The sequence below is a fragment of the Oncorhynchus mykiss genome, chromosome 3 (genome assembly GCF_013265735.2).
Source record: "Oncorhynchus mykiss isolate Arlee chromosome 3, USDA_OmykA_1.1, whole genome shotgun sequence".
Lineage (NCBI taxonomy): Eukaryota > Metazoa > Chordata > Actinopteri > Salmoniformes > Salmonidae > Oncorhynchus > Oncorhynchus mykiss.
In genome coordinates this window covers 81010471-81038367 of record NC_048567.1, presented here as the reverse complement: position 1 = coordinate 81038367, position 27897 = coordinate 81010471, and the positions used below count along the sequence as shown (strand labels likewise).

At 43.5% G+C, this 27897-nt stretch overlaps 1 protein-coding gene across 2 annotated transcripts; it reads left to right on the top strand.

The window, feature by feature from the left end:
- On the top strand, positions 1-26270 carry LOC110520656 (glycerol kinase). Of its 2 annotated transcripts, none has more exons than XM_036975306.1 (19): positions 1-245; positions 6761-6834; positions 10248-10354; positions 12024-12101; positions 12680-12759; positions 13346-13483; positions 13799-13908; positions 14044-14110; positions 16777-16812; positions 16973-17040; positions 18113-18155; positions 18244-18324; positions 20533-20611; positions 20702-20798; positions 21025-21109; positions 21271-21391; positions 21669-21812; positions 22641-22840; positions 24673-26270. In XM_036975306.1, exons 1-19 carry the CDS (start codon positions 159-161, stop codon positions 24691-24693), a joined length of 1716 nt encoding a protein of 571 aa, XP_036831201.1. In that variant the 5' UTR covers positions 1-158; the 3' UTR covers positions 24694-26270. The 2 variants fall into 2 exon arrangements, with proteins under 2 accessions (XP_036831201.1, XP_036831200.1); XM_036975305.1 differs by having other exon boundaries at positions 22641-22856.
- The last annotated feature ends 1627 nt before the right edge of the window (positions 26271-27897 follow it).

Below are 27897 nucleotides of genomic sequence, written 5' to 3'. Positions count from 1 at the left end.
GTCAAACATAAATTAGCCACAACCGATAGGATTTTGTCAACGTGACTGGAACGATTCTCGCATGGTCTCAACAGGACTGCCTGTAGTGGGTAATATAAAGCCGACCACGGGTTCACCGGCGTTTGTAGAACTTGATCACCGCGGATACGAACAGAAGGATGTCCACAGCGTCTTACTCGGAGAGGGTCACAATGGGGCCCCTGGTCGCAGCTATCGATCAAGGCACAAGCTCGACGAGGTTTCTGGTAAGTTGGCAAAGTCACAGCAAGCCTCTGAGTTCTGATTGGGTTGCGTTCTCCTGTTTTTCAAAAACCTCTTAAATGTAACTTCGTGTAATCCCCGAAAGTAATTATTTATCATGAGAACCATCAATAACTAGTGATTAAAAAATATATATATATAAACAGTTCAGTTAAGAACAAATTCTTATTTACAATTAAGGCTTTGTTCAGGGGCAGAACGACCGGTAAAAACCTTGTCAGCTCGGGGATTCGATCCTGCAACCTTTCGTTTACTGGCTCAACGTTCTAACTAGGCTACCTGCCGCCCCAATCCATACTCCAAGATTACAATCTCACCTTTCTGTACATTTTTTAAAATAAATCGTTGAGTCACTTTTGAAGACACAAGTACAAATATGATTTATTTTGTATTAAATATTTTATGACGTATTCCCTATTTAACACTGTATGAATAAGGTTTGGAATTACTTGTATGCTTTCTAAATATAGTATAATGAAATTTATAAAACCACAAACTGTAAAAATGTCACCTTCCTTACAACTGTAAAATACATGTTTTAGTGTTTAGAGAAAAATGTGCATATTTTCTGAAGGTATCTCTTGTTCACATTGGTGAGGGCAGATGTTTTGAGCATCACACAGAGCTCTGGAGTGGCGTCCTGAACTCCAAAAAACAAGTTTTTGTTTAAAATCTATGAATATATATTTTTTGATTTAATGGCTATAAATTGATCTCTGACTGTACTATAGTGACGAATCCACTCTTTCCTGCTGTGCTACGATAAGGATTTCAGGCTATGTCAGTGGCTGTGAAGTAGGGGTTCAGACAGGAGAGCAAAAAATATACTACTGTATCCTTGGGAACCAGGGCTATTACTCAATGCAAGCCATTTCCATCTACGGTGTCCACAGATCAATTTAGAAGTGAAAATGTCGATCTGAACCGGTATCAGAACCACACAGGTCCCCTAAACGGGGGACTTTACATCTAATAGGTTTTTAAAGTAAACCGTTGTTTTCGTCCTCATGCTAGTAGCCACAGCAGCCATAATGGAATGTCACGTTGAACAACAAAGGAGCTGATTGGCTGACACTGCCATTCTAAAATGGCTGCTCTGGCTTCTGGTACCTAGCATGAGGATGAAAACAGCAGTTTACTGGGAGAAAAAAATAGCAGTTGTCCAATGTTCTTTGTGTAACAGTTGAGCTAATGGGACAATTCAGAGTACAACTCATTTCTCATCCCTGGATTGAGGTATGTTTTCTGAGCCACGTCTTGCTCCGTGGTGTCTACACAGGAAGACTGTCCGACCCCCTAGAAGACTGTCCGACCCCCTAGAAGACTGTCCGACCCCCTAGCCCAATATTGGACTATAGAAGCCTAAAGTTACTCCTTATCGTCCAAGGACCTTACATGTCCTGTTAAAGGTGAATTGGGTCTGGAAGCCAAATCCTCCATCTCTAAACGTGAATCGATTCTCAATTTCAGTACTGTTCTAGAAACAAAACCCCTCTACTTTCATATCACGTCCCAAAATATTTTCACCAATGCAACAAAAAAAAAACACACTTACGCTGACTGTTTTTAAACAGGTTACTGTAGGTTGCAGCTGACCAGTATTTTTCACTGACAACACGTTTGTGGTGTCTTGTCTTCCATTTTACACACGTGTTCAGAGACTCGGATAGCTAATTAACACAGGTAGTCCACTCTCTCATTCGTCTGTTTTCTGTAAACAAGAGCTGTAGTAACATGGAAATACACTGAGCGTGCACAAAAACATTTAAGGTGTCGAAAGCCTTCACCAGGGATGTTGACTGCAATGCTTCCCACAGTTGTGTCAAGTTGGCTGGATGTCCTTTGGGTGGTGGGCCATTCTTCATACACACGGGAAACTGTTGAGCGTGAAAGATCCAGCAGTGTTACAGTGTTCTTGACGCCCTCAAACCGGTGTGCCTGACACCTACTGTCCTACTTCGTTCAATGGCACTTAAAATATTTTGTCTTGCCCATTTCCCCCTCTAAATGGCACACACACAATCCATGTCTCATTTGTCTCAACCCTAAAAAAAAAAAAAAAAATATCCTTCTTTAGCCCGTCTCCTCTCCTTCATCTACACTGATTTGAAGGTGGTCTCCATAAGAGATCATAGCTTTCACCTGGCCAGTCTGTCATGGAAATAGCAATTGTTGCTAATGTTTTGTCCACTCAGTGTGTGTGTGGCCGTGTGGGAACCCATATGAAGGTGTCGATTTAACCTCTTGATTTTTGAAAATGATTTCTAAGGGCCTTATGCCTCCAAAACCAAGCGACTCTTTAATGAAGGGGCGTGGTAATGAAGGGGCGTGGTAATGAAGGGGCGTGGTAATGAAGGGGCGTGGTAATGAAGGGGCGTGATAATGAAGGGGCGGCAGGTTAGAGTGTTGGGCCAGTAACAGAAAGGTTGCTGGATCCAATCCCTGAGCTGACAAGGTAAAACATCTGCCGTTCTGCCCCTGAGCGAGGCAGTTAACACACTGTTCCCCTGGTGTTGAAGACATGGGTGTCGATTTAAGGAAGCACCTCTCTGATTCAGAGGGGAGGGGTTAAATGCGGAAGAGACATTTCAGTTGAAAGCATTCAGTTGTACAACTGACTAGGTATCCCCCCCCCCCCCCCCCCCCCCCCCACAGAAGACTCCCTCATCCGGTGACTTGTGTGTAATATAATGGAACAAGTGTGTAATGTAAAGGGCAAGTCCGACTTTGTCCGACCCTAGTGCCACTGTAAGCAGGGTTGATGTAGATAGTCATTCTTTAAGAGGGTCTCTGATCTCTCACCATTTGATCACTACCTTGGTGGCAGCACTGGGATAACACCCCCCATCCCTGCATCTTTATACCTCTACCTGAATAAACTGTGAAGAGCTACTGTTTCACTTGTCTTGGTTAAACAGGAAGCTGTCCATTTTTTGTTGAAGGCGTTACCTTTTTTTTTTTTTTTTTACTCGTCCTGTTGTGATGTAAATATGCACCAATGTTCCAGGCGACGTGACGTTCTGGACATCCAGTCTTGGACAATGTTTCTAACTCTCGTCAAAATGTGTGTAACAACATGTAGCCTACACATTAACTACTATCCTATGGGTGAGAGGTCAAGCACTCCTTTTTTTCAAATGGTCATAGAGGACAGGAGTCCAGCTGGCTATTTAACATGTAAAAACAATGAAGTAACACGTTAATGAATAATTGTTGAACAAAACACACCTTCAGTATCTGGGGGGAAAACCTGACGATCTAAACCACTATGCAATTTGTCTTTCCCGGACTGTAAAACAATGCAAATTACACATGTTGTGTAATTTTGTTAGATACTACTACTAGTTAGATTATTACTGCATTGTGGGGGCTAGAAACACAAGCGCTTCATTTACACCCGCAATAACATCTGCTAATCACGTCTATGTGACCAATAAATGTTTGAGTTAATTTGCTTTAGTGATTATTTCAAATGAGCCTCACTTTTCACACTATTTTATTACTCCTGTAAATTCCATGGTATCTACTGCTGAGGACCGTTATCCATCTCTCAGGTAGTTATGTAACACCTGACCGTCGTCCATCTCTCAGGTAGTGATGTAACACCTGACAGTCGTGCCAAAACAATGTCTGCTTTGTTTATCTGTCAACATTGTTTGCTGGCATGATCAGAGTATATAAAAAAAAAGAATGTGAAATGTCAGATTTAATAGTAGTGAGAATTATTTCAGCTTTTATTTCTTTCATCACATTCCCAGTGGGTCAGAAGTTGACATACACTCAATTAGTATTTGGTAACATTGCCATTCATTTTTTAAACTTGGGTCAAATGTTTCGGGTAGCCTTCCACAATAAGTTGGGTGAATTTTGTCCCATTCCTCCTGACAGAGGAATGTAACTGAGTCAGGTTTGTAGGGCTCCTTGCTCGCACATGCTTTTTCAGTTCTGCCGACAAATTTTCTATAAGATTGAGGTCAGGGCTTTGTGATGGCCACTCCAATACCTTGACTTTGTTGTCCTTAAGCCGTTTTGCCACAACTTTGGAAGTATGCTTGGGGTCATTGCCCATTTGGAAGACCCATTTGCGACCAAGCTTTAACTTCCTGACTGATGTCTTGAGATGTTGCTTCAATATATCCACCTAATTGTCGTCCCTCATGATGCCATCTATTTTGTGAAGTGCACCAGTCCCTCCTGCAGCAAAGCAACCCCACAACATGATACTGCCACCCCCTTGCTTCACGGTTGGGATGGTGTTCTTCGGCTTGCAAACATCCCCCTTTTTCCTCCAAACATAACGATGGTCATTATGTCCAAACAGTTCTATTTTTGTTTCATCAGACAAGAGGACAAAAAGTGTGATCTTTGTCCCCATGTGCAGTTGCAAACCGTAGTCTGGCTTTTTTTATGCCAGTTTTGGAGCAGTGGCTTCATCCTTGCTGAGCGGCCTTTCAGGTTATATCGATATAGGACTCATTTTACTGTGGATATAGATACGTTTGTACCCGTTTCCTCCAGCATCTTCACAAGGTCCTTTGCTGTTGTTCTGGAATTGATTTGCACTTTTTGCACCAAAGTATGTTCATCTCTAGGAGACAGACCGCTTCTCCTTCCTGAGCGGTATGATGGCTGCGTGGTCCCATGGTGTTTATACTTGCGTACTATTTGTTTGTACAGATGAACCAGACTTGTGGAGGTCTACAAAAATGTTTTTCTGGCGTCTTGGCTGATTTCTTTTGATTTTCCCATGATGTCAAGCAAAGAGGCACTGCGTTTGAAGGTAGGCCTTGAAATACATCCACAGGTACACCTCCAATTGACTCAAATGATGTCAATTAGCCTATCAGAAGCTTCTAAAGCCATGGCATAATTTTCTGGAATTTTCCAAGCTGTTTAAAGGCACAGTCAACTTAGTGTTTGTACACTTATGACAAGTCCATCATATTCATGGCTTTTTGAAAGAGCTCACAGAGCTTGTTTCTTCATCCACAGTGTTATTTCTTCAGACTGTTACAGAAGCGCTTGAAAATGATGTCTAAGATTATCATGGAAAATATATGCTAAAATGCTTTTCTCATACATGGCAGTACTGTTTTTTAAATGCATTTATATATTTTTTGATAAGTGTTCATTAACAATATGTGAATAGTCCTGGAGACGGATCTAAATCATTTTCATTGGTAGCACTGGTGCAAAAGTTAGGAGCACAACATAAAATCTAGGCGTGCCAGAATTTATATCTATTTTTAATTGATTGAGATATAGCATATTGGGCCTAGATCTATCCTATACTGACGAAAAACATAAACGCAACATGTAAAAGTGTTGGTTTCATGAGCTGAAATAAAGAAATCACAATTTTCGATTTGCACCAAAAAAATGTATTAATCTCAAATTTCATGCAGAATTGTATTTTTAATGATTGTTCGGTAGCATTTCTCTTTAGCCAAGAGAATCCATCCACCTTACAGGTGTGGCATATCAAGAAACTGAATTAACAACATGATTACACAGGTGCACCTTGTGCTGGGGACAATAAAAGGCCACTTTAAAACGTGCAGTTTTGACACAACAATGCCACAGGCATGCTGACCGCTGGAATGTCCACCAGTGCTGTTGCCATAAAATTCAATGTTTATTTCTCGACCCTAAGCCCCCTCCAATGTCATTGAAAATTTGGCAGTATGTCCAACTGGCCTCAACTGCGGACCACCTTTATGGCGTTCTGTGGTTGAGCGGTTTGTTGACGCCAACGTTGTGAACAGAGTGCCCCGTGGTGGCAGTGGGCTTATGGTATGGGCAGGCATAAGCTACGGACATTGGACACAATTGCATTTTATCGATAGCAATTTGAATGCACAGAGATACCGTGATGAGATCCTGAGGCCCATTGTCGTGCCATTCGTCTGCCGACATCACCTCATGTTTCAGTATGATAATGCACAGCCCCATGTCGCAAGGATCTCTACACAATTCCTAGAAGCTGAAAATGTCCCAGATCTTCCACGACCTGCATACACACCAGACATGTCACCCATTGAGCATGTTTGGGATGCTCTGGATCGACGTGTAGCACCGTGTGTTCCAGTTCCCTCCAATATCTAGCAACGTTGCGCAGCCATTGAAGAGGAGTGGGGACAACATTCCACAGGCCACAAAGAGCCCTCATCAACTCTAAGTGAAGGAGATGTGTCGCGCTGCATGAGGCAAATGGTGGTCGCACCAGATACTGACTGGTTTTCTGAAGAGAAAAAAAAAAAGTGTGATCAACCGATTCACATCTGTATTCCCAGTCGTGAAATCCATAGATTAGGGTCTAAAGAATGTATTTTAATTGACTGATTTTCCTTATGAACTGTAAATCGGTAAAATCATTTGAAATTGTTGCAGGTCACTTTAAAAAATATATATTTTTGTTCAGTATAATCTGATTTTTTATTTTTTTAAAGATCACTTGCACAGTAGGAACAACTCTAACTCTTGTCGCTCCTCTCCTCAGGTGTTCGATTCTAAAACGGCAGAGCTGCTTAGTCACCACCAGGTTGGGATAAAGCAGAGTTTCCCTAAAGAGGGGTGAGTGCCCACACCGCACACTGCAATACAGTCCGCTTGCAAGGCCCAGTAACAATACTTTTATGAGCATGCCTTCTATTCTCCTCCCCTCTTTCTTTTAACCTTTTATTTAACTAGGCATGTCAGTTAAGAACAAATTCTTATTTACAACGGCCTAGGAACAGTGGGGTTAACTGCCTTGTTCAGGGGAACAGTGGGGTTAACTGCCTTGTTCAGGGGAACAGTGGGGTTAACTGCCTTGTTCAGGGGAACAGTGGGGTTAACTGCCTTGTTCAGGGGAACAGTGGGGTTAACTGCCTTGTTCAGGGGAACAGTGGGGTTAACTGCCTTGTTCAGGGGAACAGTGGGGTTAACTGCCTTGTTCAGGGGAACAGTGGGGTTAACTGCCTTGTTCAGGGGAACAGTGGGGTTAACTGCCTTGTTCAGGGGCAGAACAACAGTTTTTGACCTTGTCAGCTCGGGGGATACAATCTAGCAACCTTTTGAGTTACTAGTCCAACGCTCTAACCACTAGGCTACCTGGCTCCACCCTTCTGGGGTGAATTCTGATCCAGGATTGGTCAGTGATGACAGGAAGAATGGAAAGAGGGGAAATATGAAAGGAGGATCTTTATGAGTATGTCAACATTTACCAAATCCCCTCCCTGGGTTGAGTCGACACTGAGTACTAACAACTGAGATTACACTTTAATGAAGATCCCTAGGATTTTTTTTTCCCCCCTTTAGCTGAATGCATGAGCTGTCAGAGTCCAATGTCCAGGGCTTATTTACATTAGACAGACTATTGGTGTTCTATTGGCTAGGCAGGCTGTGGGGTTCTGTGGGCCAGGCAGGCTGTGGGGTTCTGTGGGCCAGGCAGACTGGGCTAGGCAGACTGGGGTTCTGTGGGCTAGGCAGGCTGTGGGGTTCTGTGGGCCAGGCAGGCTGTGGGGTTCTGTGGGCCAGGCAGGCTGTGGGGTTCTGTGGGCCAGGCAGACTGGGCTAGGCAGACTGGGGTTCTGTGGGCTAGGCAGGCTGTGGGGTTCTGTGGGCCAGGCAGGCTGTGGGGTTCTGTGGGCCAGGCAGGCTGTGGGGTTCTGTGGGCCAGGCAGGCTGTGGGGTTCTGTGGGCCAGGCAGGCTGTGGGGTTCTGTGGGCCAGGCAGACTATTGGGGTTCTGTGGGCCAGGCAGACTATTGGGGTTCTGTGGGCCAGGCAGACTATTGGGGTTCTGTGGGCCAGGCAGACTATTGGGGTTCTGTGGGCCAGGCAGACTATTGGAGTTCTGTGGGCCAGGCAGACTATTGGGGTTCTGTGGGCCAGGCAGACTGTGGGGTTCTGTGGGCCAGGCAGACTGTGGTGTTCTGTGGGTCAGGCAGACTATTGGTGTTCTGTGGGCCAGGCAGACTATTGGTGTTCTGTGGGCCAGGCAGACTGTGGGGTTCTGTGGGCTACTAAAGCCTTATTTGGGGAACTTACAGTGCATTCGGAAAGTTACGTTACAGCCTTATTCTAAAATGGATTAAATTGTCCCCCCCTCCCCATCAATATTCACACAATACCTCCATAATGACAAAGCAAAAACAGGTTTTGACATTTTTGCAAAAAACAAAACCAATGATATCACGTTTACATAAGTATTCAGACCCTTTACTCAGTGCTTTGTTGAAGCCCCTTCGGCAGCGACTACAGCCTCACGTCTTTTGTTGGGTATGACGCTACTAGCTTGGCACACCTGTATTTGGGGGAGTTTCTCCCATTCTTCTCTGCAGATCCTCTCAAGCTCAGTCAAGTTGGATGGGGAGCGTTTCTGCACAGCTTTTTTCAGGTCTCTCCAGAGATGTTCGATCAGGTTCAAATCCAGGCTCTGGCTGAGCCACTCAAGGACATTCAGAGACTTGTCCCAAAGCCACTCCTGCATTGTCTTGGCTGTGTGCTTATGTTCGTTGTCCTGTTGGAAGGTGGACCTTCGCCCCAGTCTGAGGTCCAGAGCACTCTGGAGCAGGTTTTCATTAAGGATCTCTCTCTACTTTGATCTGTTCATCTTTCCCTCGATCCTGACTAGTCTCCCAGTCCCTGCTGCTGAAAAACATCCCCACAGCATGATGCTGCCACCACCATGCTTCACCGTAGGGATGGTGCCACCACCATGCTTCACCGTAGGGATGGGGCCAGGTTTCCTCCAGATGTGACGCTTGGCATTCAGGACAAAGAGTTCAATCTTGGTTTCATCAGACCAGAGAATCTTGTTTCTCATGGTCCGAGTTCCTTAGGTGACTTTTGGCAAACTCCAAGCGGGCTGTCATGTGCCTTTTTTTACTGAGGTGTGGCTTCTCTCTGGCCACTCTACCATAAAGGCCTGATTGGTGGAGTGCTGCAGAGATGGGTTTTTCCTTCTGGAAGGTTCTCCATTCTCCACAGAGGAACTCTGGAGCTCTGTCAGAGTGACAATCAGGTATTTGGCCACCTCCCTGACCAAGGTCCTTCTCCCCCGATTGCTCAGTTTTGGCCGGGCGGCCAGCTCTAGGAAGAGTCTTGGCAGTTCCCAACTTCTTCCATTTAAGAATGATGGAGGCCACTGTGTTCTTGGGGACCTTCAATGCTGCAGAAATGTTTTGGTACCCTTCCCCAGATCTGTTCCTTGACACAATCCTGTCTCAGGGCTCTATGGACAATTCCTTTGACCTCATGGCTTGGTTTTTGCTCTGACATCCACTGTCAACTGTGGGACCTTTTTATATAAATGGACAGGTGTGTCTTTTACAAATCATGTCCAATCAATTGAATTTACCACAGCTGGACTCCAAGTTGTAGAAACATCTCAAGGATGATCAATGGAAACAGGATGCACCTGAGCTCAATTTAGAGTCTCATAGCAAAGAGTCTGAATACTTATGTAAATAAGGTCTTTCTGAATTATTATTTTTTTTCAATACATTTGCCCAAAATTCTTAAACCTGCTTTTGCTTTGTCATTATCGGTTATTGTGTGTAGATCGAGATTAAAAAAAAAAAAAAAAAAGTATTGAATCAATTTTAGAATAAGGTTGGAATGTAACCATCTAGAGAAGGGGTCTGAACACTTTCCGAACTGTATACAGAGAAGCTGCTATTCACTATGGGCCTGGGTTCTTTTGGAAAGACTCTTTGACCGAGTCAGAACTTTTAAATTGTTTTTAAAACCAATTGTCTTTTGACCCTGATGAGGACCAGTAGAAAAGAGGGGAATTGGACCACATGTGAGTGACTGACTTAAGTGTCAGTACCTGTTGTACAGTGATCATCAGGGATAGAACGCACAACACTAAGCTGAAATATGACTCTTGTCATTCCACATTTTCACCATGTTCGTTCTCTGAACTGCTACTTTCTAATACTGGTAAAACCGTTTCCAACACTTAGTTGAACTGTGTGTGTGTGTGTGTGTGTGTGTCAGCTGGGTAGAAGAGGACCCTAAGGAGATTCTTCAGTCAGTTTATGAGTGTATGGAGAGGACCTGTGAGAAGCTCGGCCAGCTCAACATAGACATCTCCAACATTAAAGGTACAGTGGTGTATATATGTGTGTATATATATTAGTGCCTTCAGAAAGTATTCACACCCCTTGACTTTGTCCACATTTTGTTGTGTTACAGCCTGAATTTTAAAATGGATTACGTTTTAAGTGTATTTCTTCTTTTTGTCACAATACCCTATAATGTCAGTGGAATTATATTTTTCAAAATGTTTACATAATTAATTACAAGCTGAAATGTATCGAGTCTAAGTATTCAACCCCTTTTGTTATGGCAAGGAGCCTAAATAAGTTCAGGAGTAAAAATGTGACTAAAACAAGTCACGTAATAAGTTGCATGAATTCACTCTGTGTGCAATAATAGTTTATAGCATGATGTTTGCATGACTACCTCATCTCTGTACCCCACAAATAATAAATGATCTCTAAGGTCCCTCAGTTGAGCAGTGAATTTCGAACACAGATTCAACCACAAAGACAAGGGAGGTTTTCCCAATGCCTCACAATTAAGGGCATCTATTGCTTAAAAACAAATAAAGCAGACATTGAATATCCCTTTGAGCATGGTGAAGTTATTAATTACCCATTGTAGTGACTGGGTATATTGATACACCATCCAAAGACACAGGTGTCCCTTCTAACTCTGTTGCCGGAAAGGAAGGAAACCACTCAGGCCAATTTGGTGACTTAAAAAAACAATTAGAGTTGAATGGCTGTGATAGGAGAACACTGAGGATGGATCAACAACATTGTAGTTACTCCGCAATACTAAACTAATTGACAGAGTGAAAAGAAGGAAGTACAGAATAGATAGTATTACAAAACATGCTTCCTGTTTCCAACAAGGCACTAAAGTAATACTATGAAAAAAATGTGGCAAAGCAATTAGCTATTTGTCCTGATTGCAATGTGTTATGTTTAGGGGGAAAATACAACACATTAGTGAGTACCTCTCTCGCATATGTCCAAGCATAGTGTTGGCTGCATCATGTTATGGGTATGCTTGTAATCGATGAGGACTGGGGGAGTTTTTGTAGGATTAAAAGAAACAGAATGGAGCTCAACACAGGCTAAATCCTAGAGGAAAACCTGGTTCAGTCTGCTTTCCACCAGCCACTGGGAGATACATTCACTTTTCAGCAGGAATACACAATAACCTAAAACACAAGGCCAAATATTCACTGGAGTCTTTTACCAAGAAGACTGAATCTTCCTGAATGTCTGAGTTACAGTTTTAACTTAAATTGAGAATGAGAATCAATGGCAACACGTAAATGGGTGTCTAGCAATGATCATCTACCAGTTTAACAGAATTTGAAGAATTTTGAAAGGAATAACAATCCAGGTGTGGAAAGCTCTTAGAGACTTACCCAGAAAGCCTCACAGCTGTAATCGCAGCCGAAGATACTTCTACAATGTATTGAGTCACGGGTATGAATATTATCTGAATTAGCTATTTTATGTATTTAATTTTCCCAAAAATTTAAACATTTCTAATAAACATGTTTTCACTTTGTCATTATGGGATTTGTGTGTGTGTTCAGAAATCCATTTTGAATTCAGGCTGTAACACAACAAAAATGTGTAACAAGTCCAGGGGTGTGAATACTCTGTACCTACAGTGGCACTCAGGATTCCATTGGATGCTGCAGGGGGTGTGATGTTTGTTTACCATTTTTTTTTGTTTGTGTTTACCCAGCTGTCGGCGTGACCAATCAGAGAGAGACTACGCTGGTTTGGGACAAAGAGACGGGGGAACCGCTCTACAATGCCATTGGTGGGTATTACCAAGCTCATTGGTAGTCACAAGCGTATGTGCCAGAAAGTACGGGGTCACCGTCCCCAGTAGAAGGAACAGCCTGTTCACTTTTTTGGGGGGGGGATCAGAGTTATAATTCAGTAGTGGTTTTAGGAACCAGTCCAATTCATTGGCTTTGACACACACTTTTTTTTCTCCAATCTGATTCAGACAGCTACCCTCAGCCCCCCCCCCCCCCCCCCCCCCCAGTCTCTCCCTCAAACCTCCACACAGGTCCTTACTGTAACTCAACTTAGTACATTTCCTACAGTTGTGTCATGTGACAAACCACACAGCACATGGCCAGATTGCATAACATCATCCAATAGCATTGTTGCAATACCATTACACCCTCCCCCAGCTCCAGGAAGTCCTGTATGATGTCATACCAACAGTTGTGCTTTTCATTCTGCCATTTCCACCACTGTCTATTGTTGAACATTGTAAGATAGTGTGTACATAGATATTATAATCTCTGGGTGATTTTTATTCAATTCAAGATTTAGTTTTTTAGCAGTGATTTCTTTAACTCCTTGTGTGCTCGGTTATCCCTGTAGTTTGGCTGGACCTTCGTACACAGTCCACAGTGGAGAGGCTGATCAACAGCACCCCGGGAAAGAACAAGAACCAGCTGAAGGTAAGAGGAGAGCCCTGTCCCAAACCAACCCCTAAACCAGTGGTGGGCAATTCCTCCAGGCCCTCATTGGGGTCACACTTTCCCTCCATCCCAAATCGCAAACACAGCGGATTTTAAACTGATTGCATTCTAAACTGAAGATCGTGATTATTGGAGTTAGATGTCACAGTTTTGCCCCAGCTATCAGGCCCTCGAGGGCTGGAATTTCCTGCCCTAGACCCTACTTCATAGCCCCTACCCCACCATGGATCCTAGTCTATAGGCACCTGTGGGGATGAGAAGATTAGATATGAGGTGTGAACTCTCTGATGGGTGACGTCAACCCCCTTGACTCCTCACCCTTAAATTTGATTCTTTCTCGATCTCTATCTCTCCATCTCCCTTTTTATTTGTGATTTAAAAAAAAATGTAATTTAACCTTTTTATTTAACCAAGTCAGTTAAGAACAAATCCTTATTTACAATGACGGTCCCCCGCCAAACCCGGACGACGGTGGGCCAATTGTGCGCCACCCTATGGGACACCCAATCACGGCTGGAAGTGATACAGCCTCTATCTCTCCATCTCTCTCTCTCTCTCTCCCCAGCACAAGACCGGTCTGCCCATCAGTACATACTTCAGTGCTGTGAAGCTGCGTTGGCTCATGGACAACGTGGAGGAGGTCGCTGAGGCTGTCCTGACACACAGAGCCATGTTCGGCACCGTGGACTCCTGGCTTATCTGGGTAAGACTGGGCCCAACCCAAACGCTACAGGCTGGGTGATTGGTTTTAGTTTTTAATACTGGGCTGGTACAAAAACCTGCACAGTTACTCCGGATCGGAGTTGGTGATCAGTTCCTGTTCAGATTGTTTATCTGTGATAAATGATTAATCATCCAGATGATTGATTTGACAGTTTTAAAAATGAGAGGATCTACATTTTTTTTTTTTTAACTTGTCAGCGGTGACTTAAAAACAAGACTTATTTCCATTGTGGTTCTGTATCGACACGTTTATTATTCATTATCTTCTGTGGCGGTGCGGTCCTCTCTACCCCAGTGTCTGACAGGGGGGAAGAGTGGAGGGGTGCATGTCACAGATGTGACCAATGCAAGTCGCACCATGCTCTTCAATATACACACCCTGGACTGGGACCCCGAGCTCTGCAAGTAGGAACACACACACACACACACAGTTGAACATGTTTGCATAGACATATCTGCATGAGTTAATTATTTTTTTTAGTACAAAATGTAATATATATTTCCAGCATTATTTTGAATATATTTATTTGTTGGTTGTAGATATTTTGATGTCCCAATGGAAATTCTACCCCAAGTGAAGAGCTCCTCAGAAATATACGGTTCAATGGTGAGTCGATGTTTTTGAAACACTTACCGAACCATGTTTTAAACATTAACCCACCTATCCAGGTTAAGTCCTATCATTTTTCAGTAGAAGGAAGCCATAGATGGTTTTTATGATCAAATATGTGATTTAAGTGACCCAATCAAAGTGGGTTATTTGTTTTTTTATGACTAGTGTGTTAAGTTCCAACTGAGTCAAAGCTGGCCTGATAAGATTCCAGTTGACTGTCATTAGACTATGTAATGGTCAAGGGTTACAGGGCTAAATGTTGTTTTCTTGGTTCGTTTCCCCCAGACACTTGATCAGACGTGACATACTGTGTGTTTTTCTTTTTGGAAAGTATTCAGACCCCTTGAATTTTTCCACATTTTGTTAGGTTACAACCTTATCCTAAAATGGATTAAATTGTTTTGTTTCTCCCCCTCAATCTACACACAATACCCCATAATGACATCACAATACCCCATAATGACAAAGCAAAAACAGGTTTTCAGAAAATTTTGCAAATGTAACCCCCCCCCCCCCCGGAAATATTGCATTTACACAAGTATTCAGACTGTTTACTCAGTACTTTGTTGAATCACCTTTGTCAGTGATTAGCCTCGAGTCTTCTTGGGATGACGCAACAAGCTTGACACACCTGTATTCGGGGCATTTCTCCCATTCTTCTCTGCAGATCCTCTCAAGCTCGGTCAGGTTGGCTAGGGAACATTGCTGCACTGTTATTTTCAGGTCTCTCTCTGGAGATGTTCAAGTACGGGTTCTGGCTGGGGCACTCGAGGACATTCAGAGACTTGTCCCGAAGCCACTCCTGCGTTGTCTTTGGTGTGTGCTTAGGGTTGTTGTACTGTTGGAAGGTGAACCTTCGCCCCAGTCTGAGGTCCAGAGCGCTCTGGAGCAGGTTTTCATCAAGGATCTCTACTTTGCTCTTCATCTTTCTCTTGATCGTGACTAGTTTCCCCCAAATCTCCCCACAGCTTGATGCTGCCATCACCATGCTTCACAGTAGGGATGGTGCCAGGTTTCTTCCAGACGTGACTCTTGCCATTCAGGCCAACGAGTTCAATCTTGTTTTTTTTTTTCAGACCAGAGAATCTGGTTTCTCATGATCCGAGTCCTTTAGGTGCCTTTTGGCTAACTCTAAGCAGGCTGTCATGTATGTTTTTACTGAAGAGTGACTCTGAAGAGTCACTCTACCATAAAGGCCTGATTGGTGGATTGCTGCATAGATGGTTGTCCTTCTGGAAGGTTCTCCCATTGCTCAGTTTGGCCGGCTGGCCAGCTCTAGGAAGCGTCTCGGTGGTTCCAAACTTCTTCCATTTAAGAATGATGTGTTCTTGGAGACCTTCAATGCTGCAGAAATGTTTTTTGGTAAGGTTCCCCAGATCTGTGCCTCGACACAATCCTGTCTCTGAGCTCTACGGACAATTCCTTGGACCTCGTGGCTTGGTTTTTGCTCTGACCTGCACTGTCAACTGTGGGACCTTATATAGACAGGTGCCTTTCCAAATTTATTTTTATTTTACCTTTATTTAACCAGTCAGTTAAGAACAAATTCTTATTTTCAATGACGGCCTAGGAACAGTGCCTGAACTGCCTGTTCAGGGGCAGAACGACAGATTTGTACCTTGTCGGCTCGGGGGTTTGAACTTGCAACCTTCCGGTTACTAGTCCAACGCTCTAACCACTAGGCTACCCTGCCGCCACAAATCATGTCCAATCAAGTGAATTTATCACAAGTGGACTCCAATCAAATTGTTGAAACATATCAAGGATGCTCAATGGAAACAGGATGCACCTGAGCTCAATTTGGAGTCTCATAGCAAAAGGTCTGAAATGAGGGAGGGGGAAAACATGTATTGAATCCATTGTAGAATAAGGCTGTAATGTAACAAAGTGGAAAAAGTCAAAGGGTCTGAATACTTTCTGAATGCACTGTATATGACTTTGATGCAGAGAAATGCCGCTCATCTTGTGACAGTTGTCTTTGTAATGAGGGCAGATTTTAAATGGGTCAAATTTTAGAACTACATACTCTCTAATGAATAGAACGTGAAGTGTCTGTCTTTTTGTGTTTTATCTCATGTCACTGTGTCATGTTTGCTGCACTGCTGTCAACTACCTTGGTGTCCAGAGGTCATTCATTGAGCTGGTTGCTCCTCCTACTTCTGATGTGTTCTTATCTGCCACTGTCAGCTAAAATGGCTGCCCGTCGTCCCCCCCCCCCCCCCCCCAAAATGTACTCACTCACTCTCTCTCACATCCACCAAATGGAGGTTTGGTAAGGTCCGTGGAGAGAATGCCAGGCCTTTACCCCCCCCCCCCCCCCCCCCTTCTTTTCCATTACACCATTGAGACGCTCGTGACTCCTGTGGCGTCCGTAGAGAGTGTGTGGCTACAGCTATGCCAGTTATTTGGACAGGAGCGTCTCGTGACTGCCTTAACAGCTGATTTTTGGTTTGGCTGTAGAGATGATGGACAGATGGTGTGTTTTAATACGACCTGGTTGACCCGATCCTGTTGCTGCTACTGTTAGTTTTGATTTGATAAAGGCAGATTTTTTTTTTTTTTTTTTTTTAGGACTTTTTATGGACTTTGTTGAGATTTGACACAGGTCCTGGATCAGTAACTTCACTCACATCATGTCTGTTCATTTCATCCTCTTCTAGAACTCTGGTTCTCTGGCAGGAGTTCCCATCTCCGGGGTAAGGAGTTCTCCCTCGTTGTTATTGCATCAAAACAGTATACTGTGTGTGATTTGCCCTAGTTGGAGTGAATCAATGACCTAGCTTTGACAGTAATGACTGACAGAGGTTTGTGTGTGTGTGTGATGACTAAACGCTGTTGTGGTTCTTGACGTCGCAGTGTCTCGGGGACCAGTCCGCCGCTCTGGTTGGTCAGATGTGCTTCCAGGATGGACAGGCTAAAAACACGTAAGTTCTCCTCAAGATGGGTCTTCTCTCCTTACTTGGAAAGATTGCCAGTGATATTCATTCATATCATTTTATTCAGAGGTCCGTATCACTTAAAGGTGTGTGTGTGTGTGTGTGTAAACATTTTATCCTTAGACTGTCCAGGTATTCCTTCAGTTAGTTGTAATGAAAGGAGAGGGTGGTCTTTGACTCTGCCATTTTGTTTGGGAGCCTATCACACGGCTCTGTAGCTCTGCCTTCTGCCTGTGGCCTGCTTGTTGTGTTCACAGCTATGGTGTAGCTGTTTTTGACGGGTTTATGACCTAGCAGACACGGTCGTTCTCTGTGGAACTGGACGTGCTGGTTTAGGTCGTCGTCACTCAGAAACACAGCCATTTTCAGAATATATTAGGCAATAGAATGTTATGTACGAGCCTGGCTCCTCTCTAGGTTTCTTCCTAGGTTCCTGACCTTCTAGTGAGTGTGTCCTAGCCACTGTGCTTCTTCTGCCTCTACTTTGCTTGACCCCCCCCAGCCATAAGACTGCTGAACTATTAATCAAATGGCCACTGGACTATTACATTAACCCCCCCATTTGTTTTGTACACTGCTGCTACTCGCTGTTTTATCTATGTATAGTCACTTCACCCCTACCTACATGTACAGATTACCTCGACTAACCTGTACCCCTGCACACTGACTCGGTACCGGTACCCCGTGTGTATATAGCTTCATTGTTATTATGTCAATTTTTATAAATTTTTTTAACTTTATTTTTTTATTAAAAAAAACTAACTCTTTCTTGAATTGCATTGTTGGTTAAGGGCTTGTAAGCATTTCACGGTCTACACTTGTTGTATTCGGCGCATGTGACAAAGTTTGATTTGATTTTCAGAGATGTCCCCAAGTCTTCCTCTGTTCTTCCCCAAGTCTTCCTCTGTTCTTCCCCAAGTCTTCCTCTGTTCTTCCCCAAGTCTTCCCCAAGTCTTCCTCTGTTCTTCCCCAAGTCTTCCTCTGTTCTTCTCAGAGAGATGGATTGTATTTTTATGGTCCGACTCCATCTCCTTTAAAAACCCTTGTTTCTATTTAAAAGGTACGGAACAGGCTGCTTCCTGCTGAGAAACACAGGGATCAAGGTAAAATGGACTTGAATGTCTTTATTTTATTTTTTCTCCAAAATGGTGTCTGTTGCTCTAAAATGACACCCTCTCTCTTTCGTCTCAGCCAGTGATGTCAGATCACGGCCTCCTGACCACACTGGCCTACAAACTGGGGAAGGACTCACCAGCCCACTACGCTCTCGAGGTACACGTCTACTGTCCTGTAGCGCTAGTCCTGTAGTCCTGTAGTCCTGTAGCGCTAGTCCTGTAGTCCTGTAGCGCTAGTCCTGTAGCGCTAGTCCTGTAGTCCTGTAGCGCTAGTCCTGTAGCGCTAGTCCTGTAGTCCTGTAGCGCTAGGTCCTGTAGCGCTAGGTCCTGTAGCGCTAGGTCCTGTAGCGCTAGGTCCTGTAGCGCTAGGTCCTGTAGTCCTGTAGCGCTAGTCCTGTAGTCCTGTAGCGCTAGGTCCTGTAGCGCTAGTCCTGTAGACCTGTAGCGCTAGTCCTGTAGTCCTGTAGCGCTAGTCCTGTAGTCCTGTAGCGCTAGGTCCTGTAGCGCTAGGTCCTGTAGCGCTAGGTCCTGTAGCGCTAGGTCCTGTAGCGCTAGGTCCTGTTATACTGTTATACAGTGCCTTGCAAAAGTATTCATCCCCCTTGGTGTTTTTTCCTATGTTGTTGCATTACAACCTGTAATTTAAATATATTTTTTATTTGGATTCCATGTCATGAACATACACAAAAATAGTCCACATTGGTGAAGTGAAATGAAAAAAAAAAATACTTGTTTAAAAAAAATTAAAACGAAAAGTGGTGCGTGCAGGGGGTACCGGTACAGAGTCAATGTGTATGTATTCACCCCTTTTGCTATGAAGCCCCTAAATAAGATCTGGAGCAACCAATTACCTTCAGAAGTCACATAATTAGTTAGATTGCACACAGGTGGACTTTATTTAAGTGTCACATGATCTCTGTGTGTATGTATGTATGTGTATATATCTATCTATATATATATCTGTTCTGAAAGGCCCCAGAGTCTGTAACCCCACCAAGCAAGCAGCACCATGAAGACCAAGGAGCTCTCCAAACAGTTCAGGGACAAAGTTGTGGGAAGTACAGATCAGGGTTGTGTTATAAAATACATATCTGAAACTTTGAACATCCCACAGAGCACCATTTTTAAATCCATTATTAAAAAATGGAAAGAATATGGCACCATAACAAACCTGCCAAGAGAGGGCCGCCCACCAAAACTCACAGACCAGGCAAGGAGGGCATTAATCAGAGGCAACAAAGATAACCCTGAAGGAGCAGCAAAGCTCCACAGCGGAGATTGGAGTACCTGTCCATAGGACCACTTTAAGCTGTACACTCCACAGAGCTGGGCATAATGGAAGAGTGGCCAGAAAAAAAAGCAATTTCTTAATGAAAAAATAAGCAAACACGTTTGGTGTTTGCCAAAAGGCATGTGGGATACTCCCAAACATATGGAAGAATGTACTTTGGTCAGATGAGACTAAAATTGAGATTGTTGTCCAAGGAAAATGCTATTTCTGGTGCAAACCCAACACCTCATCACCCCGAGAACACCATCCCCACAGTGAAGCGTGGTGGCAGCATCATGCTGTGAGGATGTTTTTTATCAGCAGGGACTGGGAAACTGGTCAGAATTTAAGGAATGATGGATGGCACTAAATACAGGTAAATTATTGAGGGAAAACTATTTCAGTCTTCCAGAGATTTGAGATGGGGACGGAGGTTCACCATCTAGCAGGACAATGACCCTAAGCATACTGCTAAAGCAACACTCGAGTGGTTTGAGGGGAAACATTTTAAATGTCTTGGAATGGCCTAGTCAAAGCCCAGACCTCAATCCAATTGAGAATCTGTGGAATGACTTAAATATTGCTGTACACCAGCAGAACTCATCCAACTTGAAGGAGCTGGAGCAGTTTTGCCTTGACGAATGAGCAAAAATCCCAGTGGCTTGATGTGCCAAGCTTATAGAGACATACTCCAAGAGACTTGTAGCTGTAATTGCTGCAAAAGGTGGCTCTACAAAGTATTGACTTTGGGGGGGTGAATAGTTATGCACGCTCAAGTTTTTTTGTTGTTGTCTTATTTCTTGTTTGTTTCATAATACATATTTTACATCTTCAAAGTGGTAGGCATGTTGTGTAAATCAAATGATACAAAAAAAAACTACAAAAAATCTAATTTAATTCCAGGTTGTAAGGTAACAAAATAGGAAAAATGCCAAGGGAGTGAATACTTTCGTGAGCCACTGTACTAGTCTTGTTGTGCTAGTATTGTTGTGCTAGTTCTGTTGTGCCCTGTCTGAAATACAGCCCTGCAGTATTTTTGTCAGGTTCTGATTGGCTCCTCTATGCTGGTGCTGACCTGTGATTGGTCTATTCCAGGGGTCGGTGGCCATAGCTGGCGCGGTGGTACGCTGGCTGAAAGATAACCTGGGAATCATCCAATCCTCCGCAGAGATCGGTAAGCTCTGTTCTGCAACACACTGTACGTTTTTAGGTTGATTTGTCATATTTACTTAAGACCGTCGTCGTCATCCTCTTCCTCTCACAGAGAAGCTGGCAGGTGATGTGGGCTCGTCCTATGGATGTTACTTTGTTCCTGCCTTCTCCGGGCTGTACGCCCCCTACTGGGAGCCCAGTGCACGAGGGTAGGCCACTTGCACCTAATTGTGACACAATCCTTGCGCTTCAGACGTCATTCATTTCACTTGGGTTTTTTATGTGACAAAATGTCACTAGATTTGAGGTGTGTGTGTGTGTTTTTTTTTTTTTAAGTTAACGTGTGTATTCTGTCCTCCATTTCAACAGAGCTGGCAGTTTTGTTTCCAGCCTGATTTCATTTCATCTCTCTCTCTCTCTCTCTCGTTTCAACAGTATCATCTGTGGCCTGACTCAGTTCACTAACAGATCTCACCTGGCCTTCGCTGCGCTGGAGGCTGTCTGTTTTCAGACTAGAGAGGTAAGCCAGACTTGGTTCACTAACAGATCTCACCTGGGCCTTCGCTGCTCTGGCTGTCTGTTTTCAGAGAATATGGCATTCCATTCAGACTCAAATCACAGAAGTCAAACAGCAGACTCTGCTGTGAACCTAATATAATTGTATTTATTATTATTGTCCAGATCCTGGAGGCTATGAATCAGGATTATGGGGTTCCTTTGACCCAGCTCCAGGTGGACGGAGGCATGACCTCCAACAGACTACTGATGCAGCTTCAAGCTGATGTACTCTGCATCCCCGTGGGTAAGTACGAACGCACCTGCTCGCACCAACACGTACACACTGCATTGAGGTAAAGAACAAGCACTCGGTAATCTCTCATTTGAAACTTTGACTCAACCCCACACACATTTTACGTCTACTTTCAAGAACATACAGACACGTTGACATCATGCACTCCGTAAAGGCAGACACAGCTGCTGCACAGTGCACACTCTCTAACATGAACCTTTTTTTTTACCCAAATACACATACTCCCGAGGACGGCGCAGTATTGGATTTCTGTGTTGTGTTCCCTCAGTGAAGCCGTCCATGTCGGAGACCACGGCGCTGGGCGCCGCCATGGCAGCAGGAGCAGCAGAGGGGGTGGGTGTCTGGAGTCTGACCCCTGGTAACCTCACAACCATCCCCACCGACAAATACCAACCCCTGATCAACCCTGAGGGTGAGAGAACAGCGTCAGACCTTGATCAGTAGCCAGGGTCGGGGTCAAAGTGATTTGAAAATGGCATTTAAAAAAAATATATATATATATATATATAATTTACAATTCATTATTATTATTATTTTTTTTTAAATCCACTTCTTGAATTGACTTATTTGGAGAACTGAATTGACCCCCAACCCCGTCACCATGATTTGTGAAACCGTATCAATATTTGTGTCCTACTGTCATCTGGTGGTTAAATGTATCTTGCATTAAAAACCGTTCAGTTAATATTCTCAAACCCGACCTTAAACAGTGACTAGGGTTTGGTTTCACTAATGAACTCTTTCTTTTTTTTGGGGGGGGGGGGGGGGAAATAGAGGCTTTAGGTCACTGCCTTATCCCCTTGAATAAAACACTAAATAGTAGCTGCCAGGATGGACATCAACGCAGGTTATTTTTAGTGAGTGCGTTTCGCATGTGGCTAATTTGCATCCACCACCCTCACTCTGGAAAAAAAACACTGCCAAGGTTTTGCATGGGAACTTTAGTTTTGAATCGTGACGTTCTGGCATGTCTGCCTTGTGATTTGTTGGCAGGGTCCCCGGAAAATGTTTTCTCCCCTCTCGACTGAGGATGTGACATAGTTCCTTCCTCCATGCCAAGAGTTCATCGTTGTAACCAGACTCTAGTCACTGTGTTGCCTAAAGTCAGGGTTTATACATGACAGACTCTCTACAATTTTGAGTTGAACACTGACATCTAGTGGTTATATGTATGTACTGCAGTTACCTTGAGGATAGGACCCTCCAATGGAATTGTCTGTTCCTCCTCCTTCTCCTGTAGAGAGTGAGTTCCGGTACGCACGATGGAAGAAGGCCGTCCAGAAGGCCATGAATTGGGAGACCACGGAGCCCATCATCAGCAATGGGAACGGCCCGGTCAGCAATGGGAACGGCCCGGTCAGCAATGGGAACGGCCCGGTCAGCAATGGGAACGGCCCGGTCAGCAATGGGAACGGCCCGGTCAGCAATGGGAACGGCCCGGTCAGCAATGGGAACGGTGAGCATTGAGCAATAAGCACACCCATTTAATAGCCTGGGGGTCTCTCTATAGAGGCTGACCGCAATAGCCTGGGGGTCTCTCTATAGAGGCTGACCGCGATAGCTTGGGGGTCTCTGTATCCTGTATAACTGCAGTGTTGGGACAGAAGGTTAAGTCTTCCCTTGGGTCTCCCTCTCCCCTTCTCAACGAACCTCTAGGGTCTGGGCCATGTCTCAGCGAACCTCCTAGGGTCTGGGCCATGTCTCAGCGGACCTCCTAGGGTCTGGGCCATGTCTCAGCGGACCTCCTAGGGTCTGGGCCATGTCTCAGCGGACCTCCTAGGGTCTGGGCCATGTCTCAACGGACCTCCTAGGGTCTGGGCCATGTCTCAACGGACCTCCTAGGGTCTGGGCCATGTCTCAACGGACCTCCTAGGGTCTGGGCCATGTCTCAACGGACCTCCTAGGGTCTGGGCCATGTCTCAGCGGACCTCCTAGGGTCTGGGAGTTGTTGGTTTATGTTGTTGTGTCTTGAGTGAGATGTTTCTCCGTTCTAAAACTATCATAGCCAAAATACGTGTTGATTGAAACCCTGAATTTAACTAGAAAGTCCCTTTTTACACGGAGTCTCTTCTTACATGTGCAACAACTGTAACATACAGGATGAGACTGATACAGGATGAGACTGATACGGGATGAGACTGATACGGGATGAGACTGATACGGGATGAGACTGATACGGGATGAGACTGAGACAGGATGAGACTGATACGGGATGAGACTGATACGGGATGAGACTGATACGGGATGAGACTGATACGGGATGAGACTGATACGGGATGAGACTGATACGGGATGAGACTGATACGGGATGAGACTGATACGGGATGAGACTGATACGGGATGACCCTGAGACTGATACAGGATGAGACTGATACAGGATGAGACTGATACAGGATGAGACTGATACAGGATGAGACTGATACAGGATGAGACTGAGACTGATACAGGATGAGACTGATACAGGATGACCCTGAGACTGATACAGGATGAGACTGATACAGGATGAGACTGATACAGGATGAGACTGATACAGGATGAGACTGATACAGGATGAGACTGATACAGGATGAGACTGATACAGGATGACCCTGAGACTGATACAGGATGAGACTGATACGGGATGAGACTGATACGGGATGAGACTGATACGGGATGAGACTGATACGGGATGAGACTGATACGGGATGAGACTGATACGGGATGAGACTGATACAGGATGAGACTGATACAGGATGAGACTGATACAGGGTGAGACTGATACAGGGTGAGACTGATACAGGGTGAGACTGATACAGGATGAGACTGATACAGGATGAGACTGATACAGGATGAGACTGATACAGGATGAGACTGATACTGATACAGGGATATAGGATGACCCTGAGACTGATACAGGATGAGACTGATACAGGATGAGACTGATACAGGATGAGACTGATACAGGATGACCCTGAGACTGATACAGGATGAGACTGATACAGGATGAGACTGATACAGGATGAGACTGATACAGGATGAGACTGATACAGGATGAGACTGAGACTGATACAGGGATATAGGATGACCCTGAGACTGATACAGGGATAATGTAATGTAGAAAGACCATTAGTTACATGCTACCAACATGGTGCATGCTACCTACCTGAAGCCAAGTACCACTAATGCCATGGTAATGCATATATTTTTAAGCTACTACTATAAATTACATGAGCTGTCTCCTTTTTCGCTCATCTGAACCTTTTCACCCTCTTCCTCTCTCTGTCATCACACAGGACACCACTAGTAGGATCTGAGCCAACACTAGGAACCGTTGAGGATACATATGGAGTTGAGGAGAGGGGGAACATACAGAATGTCACACCCGTCCCTCCATAGGTCCACATGGCACCTACATCTGATGGCTGTTTGGGCATGCTGTGGACTCCCTTTCCATCTGAGAGCATTCCTGGTCCACATCCTGTTGCCTCCTGTACATGTACTCAGCCCCGTTCTCTTAGTCCCATGGACAAGGGCCCTGTGAACCTGTGAACCTTTTATCTTGGAAGAAAGGCCCAAAGATGGAATCAATTGATGGAACTCGACTGTGTGTCTGAACTGTGATGGAAGAGACTGATTCTCCTGTGGAAGGAAAAAAAAACATCCAATCGTGTCTTGTTTTCTATGAATTTATTAAGCAGATATTTTTAATGTTTTTATCTTTTTTGTTTGTGTCAGATGTTGTGACACTGTACATTTTTTTTTAATTTTTTTTTAAATTACAGATTAATTACACTGGTTAGTAATAGCGCCACCTTGTAACCAGTGTTGTGAGAATGTTGTAGGCTACATATCTATAATGTGGAATGGAAGGCCCGCTGGGAGATGGTTTGCTACTCTGATGATCGTAGATGTACCTAGTTATATGTGGGTCCACTTGAAGGAACCTCTGTATGAAAAGCATTTGCAGGGTCCTTACAGCACTTTACAATGATTGATTTACGTGTGGAGTGCATGATATGAGTACGACGCTCTGGATTTTTAAAGGGACATTTTGTGTATTTAAAAAATAATAATTAAATACCGATTTTAAGGGATCATCAGTGGATAATGAAAGGTCTGTGAAACACATTTACTACTTAAGTTGCAAGTGGAAGTTTTAACTACAAAATGCTTCATAAGACCTGTGTTTTTCAGTCGTTCAAGAAAAGTATATTACTTCCTAATTACATTTTTTGGTCATGAATTGTCTTGTCCTTACAGCACTTTATAATGATTGATTTGCATGTGGACTTCATGGTATGGGTACAATGCGCTAATGTAAATGATAAAAAAAATAAGTCAATTAACAGTAATGCTTTTTGTCAAGAGATGTATTATCAATTGATAATGAATTGTGGGGATCAATGTGAAGGCCAGAAATAACAAAGTGACAGAGAAATCTAAAATGTTAACTGTACAAGATGATCTGTTTTGGTTATTAATTTACTGAGGAATGTCAACCTGGTAAAATTGTTGTAAAGAGGAAATGAATCCAATGTGCTTCATATCCCAAATGGCTGCTTTTCAGACATGGATACAGAGAAGCATGGTCTGGACCTTGTTATGTATAAAGATCTTATACGTTTTCAGTAACGTCTGTAAAATCTAATATGAAAATCTAAAGCCCTCGTTCTGTGTATGGAAAGAAAAGGACACTAATCTTAAAGTTGTTTTAAAAAAATGTTTTAAACTACACATTTCATTTAAATTGTTTTTGTTGTAATTATTTAATGTTTTATTAGATTTGTCCTTGTTTGTCTTTTCCTGAAAAATGGGTTTGGGTGCCTCCTATTCTGTTGTGCAAAGAAGAATGTGACAATGCACATTGCAATAAAATGTTACTTTTTAAAAACTGGGTCTGGATTTTCCTTCACCGTTAGGTGCCATAAGCGATTGATTTGAACGCTATAATAAAGCTGTCTTGCTTGCGAATCGATCACACAATGACAGTGGCCAGCGGTGTTATGCCCATTCGGGGAACGAGCACGTGCCCCTTTTAGATTGGCCGTGTATTACATTTTAAAACTCTCGTTTTATCATAAACTGACTGATTTCCCTCCCCTGTCAGGGGGTATTCCAAGGTGCGCCATGGAGCAAAGACACAGCGTTTGATGTGCTGGCATGATTTTTCAGTAGGTGTGTGTTAATTTTTTATCAAGATCTGCAACGTATTGATTCCTAGCTATTTTTTTTTAAAGTTTGCTTTAGCTGGCCAGCTAGATAGGTTCCACATCTCCTTACCTCATAACGAGCTACCATTTTCAGGCTATCAATCAAATTATGCTGCTTTTTTGACTGCAACACCAGTGTAACACTTAGTGTTAACCAACCTTTTTTGACTAGTGGGCAGTATTTTCATTTTTGGAAAAATGAACAAGATGCTAGAATATGCATATAATTGACAGCTTAGGATAGAAAACACTCCAAAGTTTCCAAAACTGTAAAGATATTGTCTGTGAGTATAACAGAACTGATGTTGGAGGCGAAAGCCTGAGAAAAATCCAATCCGGAAGTGCCTCATGCGTTCCAATGAGTCCCTATTGACCAGTGAATGGGCTATCAACCAGATTACCCAAGGTGTCTACAGCATTGTGACGTAGTTTTACGCATTTATGTTGAAGAATACCCGTAAGCGGCTACATTGCGCAACTGGTCACCTGATGCTCCCAGAGAGATTCTCGCGTAAAATACAGAGGTAGCCATTACTCCAATCGGTCCTACTGAAAAAGTAATTGTCCGGTGGATATATTATCTAATAGATATTTGAAAAACACCTTGAGGATTGATTATAAACAACGTTTGCCATGTTTCTTGTCGATATTATGTAGCTAATTTGGAATATTTTTCTCAGTTTTCGTGACTGCAATTTCCGGGCGATTTCTCAGCCAAACTTTAAAGAACAAATGGAGCTATTTTGCCTACAAAAATAATATTTTGGGAAAAAATGAACATTTGCTATCTAACTGGGAGTCTCGTGAGTGAAAACATCCGAAGCTCATCAAAGGTAAACGATTTAATTTGATTGCTTTTCTGATTTCCGTGACCAAGTTACCTGCTGCTAGCTGGACAAAATGCTATGCTAGGCTATCGATAAACTTACACAAAAGCATATTTCGAAAATCTGAGATGACAGGGTGATTAACAAAAGGCTAAGCTGTGTCTCAATATATTTTAATTTGTGATTTTCACGAATAGGAATATTTTCTAGGAATATTTATGTCCGTTGCGTTATGCTAATTAGTGTCAGGCGATGATTACGCTCCCGCATGCGGGATGGGGAGTCACTAGAGGTTTAAGATAGATTGCACTCCCGAACATCTTCCCCCAAACTGAGTGTCTAAAAGAGGTATAAAAGGAGGAGAGATCAGTGCCAAGGCATGACCCTCTACCCATATGATTTGGACATCATAGAGAATCATCAGACCAGGTAAATTACTTTTACTATACTCTGTTTGTATTGACTACTTTGACATCAAGGC

Coding starts and splice junctions, on each gene's coding strand:
- LOC110520656 (XM_036975305.1), top strand. CDS start 159: ATGTCCACAGCGTCTTACTCGGAGAGGGTCACAATGGGGCCCCTGGTC. Junction 16,813..16,972: donor CAGGAGTTCCCATCTCCGGG/GTAAGGAGTTCT, acceptor TTGACGTCGCAG/TGTCTCGGGGACCAGTCCGC. Junction 21,392..21,668: donor TGTACTCTGCATCCCCGTGG/GTAAGTACGAAC, acceptor GTGTTCCCTCAG/TGAAGCCGTCCATGTCGGAG.